Source organism: Elephas maximus, chromosome 3, assembly GCF_024166365.1.
Source record: "Elephas maximus indicus isolate mEleMax1 chromosome 3, mEleMax1 primary haplotype, whole genome shotgun sequence".
NCBI classification, from domain to species: Eukaryota; Metazoa; Chordata; class Mammalia; order Proboscidea; family Elephantidae; genus Elephas; species Elephas maximus.
In genome coordinates this window covers 50895455-50903216 of record NC_064821.1, presented here as the reverse complement: position 1 = coordinate 50903216, position 7762 = coordinate 50895455, and the positions used below count along the sequence as shown (strand labels likewise).

At 57.0% G+C, this 7762-nt stretch overlaps 1 protein-coding gene across 1 annotated transcript; it reads left to right on the top strand.

Annotated features, from left to right (window-relative positions):
• The first annotated feature begins 1868 nt into the window (after positions 1–1868).
• SRM (spermidine synthase) lies at positions 1869–6134 on the top strand. The gene is made up of 8 exons (XM_049877908.1): positions 1869–2143; positions 2690–2810; positions 3305–3397; positions 4310–4463; positions 5032–5115; positions 5205–5350; positions 5443–5565; positions 5664–6134. Exons 1-8 carry the CDS (start codon positions 1977–1979, stop codon positions 5682–5684), a joined length of 909 nt encoding a protein of 302 aa, XP_049733865.1. The 5' UTR covers positions 1869–1976; the 3' UTR covers positions 5685–6134.
• The last annotated feature ends 1628 nt before the right edge of the window (positions 6135–7762 follow it).

The window sequence follows — 7762 nt, the reverse complement described above, 5'->3', positions numbered from 1 at the left end:
GGAAGACCGAAGAAAGAATTGACGAAGAAGAATTGACGCCTTTAAAGAACGATCAAATTTGGCTTGGAAGAAGTACAGCCAGAATGCTCCTTAGAAGCAAGGATAGCAAGACTTTGCCTCATATACTTTGGACATGTTATCAGGAGGGATCAGTCCCTGGAGAAGGACATCATGCTTGGCAAAGTAGAGGGTCAGTGAAAAAGAGGAAGACCCTCAACGAGATAGATTGACACAGTGGCTGCAACAGTGGGCTCAGGCAAAACAACGATCATGAGGATGGCAAATACCGGGCAGTGTTTCCTTCTGTTGTACATAGGGTCGCTATCAGAACCAACTTGACAGTACCTAACAACAACACAGGCATGCAGAAGCTGGACAATGAGTAAGGAAGACCGAAGAATTGGTGCCTTTTAGTTACAGTGTTGGCAAAGAATATTGCATATGCCATGGACTGCCAGAAGAATAAACAAATCTGTCTTGGAAGGAGTACAGCCAGAATGTACCTTGGAAGCAAGGATGATGAGCCTTTATCTCATATACTTTGCACATGTTATCAGAAGCCACCAGTTTCTAGAGGAGGACATTGTGCTTGGTACCAAAAAAACCAAACCTGTTGCCTTGTAGTCAATTCCTACTCATAGCGACCCTATAGAACAGAGTAGAACTGCCCATAGGGTTTCCCAGGAGTGGCTGGTGGATTTGAAGACTGCAGACCTTTTGGTTAGCAGCTGAGCTCAATCACCTTGCCACCCGGGCTTCTCATACTTGGTAAAGGGTGATAGAGTGTCAGCGAAAAAGAGGAAGACCCTCACAGTGGCTGCAACACTGGGCTCAAACATAGCAATGATTGTGAGGATGGCACAGGAACCAGGCAGTGTTTCGTTCTGATGTACATAGGGGTCGCTATGAGTTGGAGGACTCCATGGCACCTAACAACATTTGGTTGGTAATTAACATATTTAATGTGGTTCTGAGAAGTTCCTTGACATTTTCATAAAACAGCACATTCCCAACCCACCCTTCAAATAAAACTGCGTGCCAGTCTCTTTTGGTGCTGAATATGCATGTGTTTGCCTCTTCTGGGTAAATTTAGAAACTCTTTTAGCAAAGAGCTACTTATTCAGCAGCCATATGCTCCTGGCTCAGAGAATCCAAGGGAAAATGGCTAAATCGAGCTTGTCAAGTCGCGGGTCTGTGATGATTCTTTTCAAGGAGATAAAAACCCCTCAGTGCACCCTTGACAAACCGCACAATCTGTTTAAGTCCAACAAGGAGCCAAATTTGGGAACGCGGCGAGGGATACATTCTACTCCATTGCTCCAGTGCAACAACGTAACCCTTCGCCCAACAATGTAGCCGCCCGTTCCCATTTCTCCAGCCCACAGACTGAAGCCCCGGGTCCGCATATCCTCCGTAAAAAACCCGTTGCCATCCAGTCGACGCATATCCCAGCGCTGGAAAACTGTGCTTGGTGTGCGATGTCAGCTGGAGTTTTCCCTCTGCAGCCCCGACCCGGGCCGGCCTCCGCACCCCCTCACTCGGCCCGGGGGAGCGGCGCAGCCTGGGAACCCGGAGGGGCTGCCCCGCTCCAGCCAACCCGAGGTCACAGGCAGGACCCCGAACACCGCCCGCGCCCGGCCCGGCAGCCCGGCCCAGCCCCACGTGGCCCCCAGAGTGGGCCGCACTAGCCTGCTGCGGCCGACGGACGGCTCGCCTCAGCCAGTCGGCGCAGCTCTGCGGACCGACGGCCAATCAGCGCGCTCTGAGAGCCGGCGAGGGGCGCACCGCCGATTGGCCTTGGGCCGGATCCCGCTCCGCCATTGGCAGGCGTGGGTCCCGCCCCCTAGCTACAGGCTCTGCCCCGGCGGCCGGGTTAGGTTGCGGCGCGGGCGGCAGGCGGAGCTGGTCTCGTTGTGCTGCGGCTCCGCGCGGCCTGCAGTCCCGGGCCCGCGCACCGCGCCGCCCGCCGGCCCGCCATGGATTCCGGCCCCGACGGCCCGGTCGCCCCTGGCCCTGCCGCCATCCGCGAGGGTTGGTTCCGCGAGACCTGCAGCCTGTGGCCCGGCCAGGCCTTGTCGCTGCAGGTGGAGCAGCTCCTGCACCATCAGCGCTCGCAGTACCAGGATATCCTTGTCTTCCGCAGGTACCTCCGCCGGTCCGACTTGCGCCCCCGACCCCTCCGGCCCAGAACCCCGCTGCCCTCCCCCACGGGGCTTCCCTCCAAGCTGTGCTCCAGCCTGGACCCTCTTCTGCCCTGACACCCACCCCTCTTCCTGCCGGACCCCTGTCTTGCCTACGAATCCTCTCTCGGAGCCTCCTCTGTTCCCTGCCCCTCCCCCTGCAAAACTGTCAGAAGTTGCTGTGAACTAGGCCCGTCGCCTCACTCGGTCCCCTCCCCAGCCTGCATCCGTTCTCCCGGGCTGGGGGCCAGGGTTTCGGGCGGTCTCCTTGGGCGGGGAGGGGACCTGAGTCTGCACCGGCCCCTGAGTGTGGAGCTCCACGTGTCAGTCTTCGGACACGTCAGAGCAGGCGGGGACGCAGGGCTCAACCCCAGCCCCCACCCGGCCGGCCTGCCTGGTGATCCTCGCCACGTGTCACCCCCAGCACTCAGTCCTGGGACCCCTTGGTAGGGTGGAGGAGACCCTTCCCACCCAGGGTAGGTCGGGTCACCTCCCTTGTTGGCTCGCAGTAAGACCTACGGCAACGTGCTAGTGTTGGACGGCGTCATCCAGTGCACCGAGAGGGACGAGTTCTCCTACCAGGAGATGATTGCTAACCTGCCCCTCTGCAGCCACCCCAACCCGCGCAAGGTACTCTCTACCACCCCATCCCTCATTGCCTGCTGCCAAGGGGCAGGGTCTGCAGTCTGTGTAGGTGACCTCAACCCTAAGCCCATGACCAGGGTCCTACAAAACAGTGTTGACTTCAAGCTGTTGCTCCAGAACTCTGCCCAGTGCTCATCCCAAGGTGCTGTCTGAACAGCTGTCAGAGACAGTGCTGCCAAGGGCAGGGAGAGCAAGGGGGCGGGGCCGCCCACTTTTTACAGGCAAGTCTTACACAGTCTGGGAGGAGCGCACAGTTCAGGCTGAGGCCTGAAGCTTCAGGTACAGCCCCAGGAGGCGCTTTCAGGAACAGTGGGCACCTGTGCCAAGTTCCTGAGACAGGGTAGACACTGAAATACTGGAATCCTTGTTCCAGATGGTTCCGTGTGCGTGCATGTCATCAGCGTGTCCTGCTGGAGCCCAAGGTGTGGGGCTGGTGCCTGCTCAGGCCCTGTCTCCCCTCACTGTCCTCCTTCCCCAAGGTGCTGATCATTGGGGGCGGGGACGGCGGCGTCCTGCGGGAAGTGGTGAAGCACCCCTCCGTGGAGGCCGTGGTCCAGTGCGAGATTGATGAGGTGCGTGCACAGAGCAGGGCAGAGGTCTGGAGCCAGTTCTGTCCCACCACCAACCAGCCATGAGCACTGGGAGCCTCTTCTAGCGGTTGCAATTCGTCCCTCCACCCATTCCCCCTCCAATCTGTGGCAAGGCTTCTTGAATGCCAGCACAGCCAAGTGCAGAGACCCAACTCTGCCCTAATTGCTGTGCACCCTTGGGCAAGTCACTCAGCATTTTCTGGGCCTCCTTCCTTATCTGAAAAACAGATGTCCAGAGAATTCAGTAGGAAAACCAAGGTAGTAGAGAGCCCAGCACCTATTGGGTGCCCCATCAGTGCTAGTTCCTAGTAGGACTAATTTAGCTCCAAGGCCCAGACAGGCTGCCAGGGCCATTACAACTACCGTACATCTGCCCTTGTACTGCACACATTTTTAGCGAGCACCTGCTATGTGCTGGGCATTGCTCTAGTGGCTGGGAATACAAGAATGAACAACCTAGGGCCATCCCCTGGCCCCTGGAGCTGATATTCTAGTTAGGAGGAAACCTCAAGGTGATCTGATAAAAGCATGATGGGATAAAGGGTAAGGGGCTAAAAATGACCAGGGCAGGCCTCTAAGGAGGCCTGAGTGAGAAGGTTCTCCTTCCTAGCAGGAGGCTTGTGATTACAATGCCCTGAAATAGGAAATAATCAGAAAGCCAGTTAGATGGGACAGTTTGGTTTGTGGGGAGGGTACAGGAATGGCAGGAAATGAGGTCAGAGAGGCAGGCAGGAGCCAGCTCATGATGAGGTGTTGGGAGGAATTACGAGAGTTCTCCCTGTTTTAGAGATGTAAAAACTGAGGTTCCCAAAAGTGCATGGCTTGCCCAAGGTGACCGGCCGATGAGGAGTATTGCCAGGGTCCCGCTTAGCTCTGTCCCTCCCTCCCCCACAGGATGTCATCCAAGTGTCTAAGAAGTTCCTGCCAGGTATGGCTATTGCCTACTCCAGCTCAAAGCTGACCCTCCATGTGGGCGACGGTTTTGAGTTCATGAAACAGAACCAGGATGCCTTCGATGTTATCATCACTGACTCCTCAGACCCCATGGGTAAGTGGGGGAGGGGCCCAGGGGCCACCAGGCAGCTGCTAGCCAGTCTCCTGCTCTGGGGCCCCTACTCATTTTTCCAGGGGATAGCTGCACTTTTCCGTTCCTGTATTTCCCTCAGACCTCCTCCCCACCCGCCGGCAACGTGGCTTAGGACAGTAGGGGAGACCTGGAGGAGAGTGGGGCTCTGGCCTTGGTTCATTGAGGCCCCAGCTCCTTCTTCAACCACCTCTGCTCCTGACAGGCCAGAATTGACATCAGGGTGGGTTCTAGTCTGGAAGCAAGGCATAGGTTCCTCCACTGCAGTGTGGGATTAAAACGTGTTATACCACATCAGGAACAGGGGTGGTAGATCCCTGCACCCCTCAAAGACACCACCCCCAGGGTTACCTTCCAAGGTCTGTATACCTGGGTTCAAATTCCAGCTCTGCCACAGATCCACTGTGGGTCTGTGCAGTAGGATAACGGCGAGTCTATGCAGGGGGGTGGTGGTGGCCTCGGCGCCCACAGGGCCAGGCTCAGGAGGCCTCCACTGGAGTGTGTTCATTGACCCCCTCTCTCCTTCCCACAGGCCCGGCCGAGAGCCTCTTCAAGGAATCCTACTACCAGCTCATGAAGACTGCCCTCAAGAAGGATGGCATTCTCTGCTGCCAGGGTCAGCCCAGCCTCAGGCAGTGAGGTGGGGTGGGTGGGGCAGCATGCCCCGCCCCAGCCACCCATGCTGACTCTGCCCACCTCCCTCAGGTGAATGCCAGTGGCTGCACCTGGACCTCATCAAGGAGATGCGGCAGTTCTGCAAGTCGCTCTTCCCCGTGGTGGCCTACGCCTACTGCACCATCCCCACCTACCCCAGCGGCCAGATTGGCTTTATGCTGTGCAGCAAGAACCCGGTGAGCTGGGGGGCTGCCAGGGATGGGGGAGGCAGCCTGGGCACGGAGCACCCTCCCCTGATGCCTCATCCCCTCACCCCTGATGCCCACAGAGCACCAACTTCCGGGAGCCAGTGCAGGAGCTGACACAGCCACAGGTGGAGCAGAGGCAGCTGAAATACTACAACTCAGACGTGCACCGGGCAGCCTTTGTGCTGCCCGAGTTCGCCCGCAAGGTAAGCAGCTCTGGGGCATGACATTGGGACCCAGGCTTCCAAGGGGCAGCCTTGGCCCTGTACAACCCAGCATCCTCCTGACTCCCATATCCCTCCAGGCCCTGAATGACATGAGCTGAGCCTGGAGCTGCTGCTGCCGCCACCATCCAGAAACCTCAGTCCAGGGAGCCCCAGGGTGCTTGGGCACCCGCAGCCCCACACAAGAAAGACCCTGTGTGGGCTCTCACCCACCCACCAAGTGTTACCGGCCCCAGAATGCTGCTCAGCCTACCCTGCTGGGCGGACTGTCTGTCTTTCTCTCCACGTGGCGTCCAGCCTTCAAGCCTATACCAGCTGTGTACAGCGCCTTCTCTGCCTTCTGTTGCCCCTCGCTCACCAAACACGTATTTATAACAAAGTTCTGGATTGTGTGTCCCTGGCCTTGACTGGGTCTAGGAGGACAGGGGCTGCAGTGCCTTTGCTGGGCATGGCTGTGGGTGGAGCAGGGGTTTGAGATAGGTGGTCCCCTCCCGGTATAATCTTGGATCAGCTCTTGACCTCTGGCACTGAGAGAAGAGGCAATAGTCAGACCACGATAAATCAGACCCAGATATGTGCTGGGAAGCTGCATGTTCCTTTATCAAACCCCAGGTACGGCCAAGGGTGACACACCCCAAGGGGCCAGGGCTATGGGATTTACAAGTTCTAGGTGGGACCTGCTGCCCTGCAGTGTTCTCAGAATCCAGGTACAATTGAGTCAAGTCCCTTCCTGGGATGGGTGCTGGAGCTGTCCCAGGGGCCTGGGGCTTGGTGGGAGGCGTCACCTTGTGGGTGTTTGAGTTTAACATTTGACACAGCTGGGTTCAAACCCTGCCTGCACCCCCTCTGGCAGACCCCTAAAAACACCGCCTTCCCCCAAATATTAAGAGAATAAAAGTGGGTGTGGGTGGCTGCCCCAGGAACTCCAAGGGCGCAGGACTGTCCCCCTTTGGCCCAACCCAGTGCTCTCTCCAAGGTACTGACCTCCTGGACTCAGGTCCTGTGGGTGGAGAAGAGCACCCTCCCACAACGGATCCGAAAAAGATGATCTCAAAAGACCTGGAGGTCACCAGCCCCTCCTGAACCAGGGCATGGGTAGGGCCAGAGGGTGGGTAAGCCCTGGAGGCTTGGGAATGTGCTGGAATCTCCTGTCCCTAGCCTAGGCAGCTGCCTTGGAGCCCGGACACTGAGCAAGAAGTGATTCTGGAATGTCTGGTATAGTGGGAGAAGGAGCGAGGATCCTGCCTTGCCATTAAACATTGGGTACTGCACACCTCCACGCCTAGGAACTCCAGTCCCAGCACCCCCAGACCTTTGACCCCAGGCAGTAGGCCTGACTTCAGCCACATTAACTATCTCCCCAGCAGCGGGGCACCTGGAAGAGCCATGGCCTAGGCTCAGCTGTAAGGCTGCCAGTCAAAAGGAGAAGAGCGGTAGCTATTTGCAGAGTGCTTCACTGTAGGCTGGGCCCCAGCTCGAGGCACCAAGTCATTTACTCTTCACAACCACCTGTGAGGAAGATATTGTTCATTCCACACAGAGAGGTTAGGATCTTAGGAACATGCCCGAGGCCACACAGGTGGTGAGGAGGTGAACACCCCAGGCAACTCACCTTCCCGGTTCCTGCTCCTCTCCTCACCCCAGCCCGACAGTGTGGCCTCTGGGGTCAGCCGGAGCACCTTGGGATTGCCAGCAGGCTCATCTGCTCTGACTTCCTCTCTCAGCCCACCCCCAAAGGCTCGCCTTTCTGACCGGGCTCCAGGAAGGCCTATCCCAGGGGACACAGAGAGTGCTGCTGGGAGAGAAGTTGGGGGGAAAAGGAGGGGGTTTGTTCCCCAGGAAGACCAGAGTCTGAATCTCAACTCTGCCTCCCATTAGCTCTGTGACCTTGAGCCACTCACAACTTCTCTATCACCATTTGTAAAACGAGAGCAATGATTCATACCCGTTAAAGTGTTTCAATAAGAAGCCTGTGGAAGGTGGTGCTCGCTGAGCTATGGTGCTCTGCATTGGAAAATAAGGGGAATTCGGAATTTGCTCCTGTGAGGGTAGAAGAAGGAGAGAGGATGGCCCAGATACATGATGAAGTCTAGGGCGCAAGTCATGGAAGAACGAGTGCTGAACCCCATGACTAAAAAAAAAAAAGTTCTTTTTTTTTTGACACACCGACCTGACGAAG

Excerpts from the sequence above, each read along its gene's own strand:
- SRM (XM_049877908.1), top strand. The coding sequence starts at position 1,977 with ATGGATTCCGGCCCCGACGGCCCGGTCGCCCCTGGCCCTGCCGCCATC. Across the intron at positions 2,144-2,689 it reads GATATCCTTGTCTTCCGCAG|TAAGACCTACGGCAACGTGC; the intron begins GTACCTCCGCCG and ends GTTGGCTCGCAG. Across the intron at positions 4,464-5,031 it reads TGACTCCTCAGACCCCATGG|GCCCGGCCGAGAGCCTCTTC; the intron begins GTAAGTGGGGGA and ends TCCTTCCCACAG.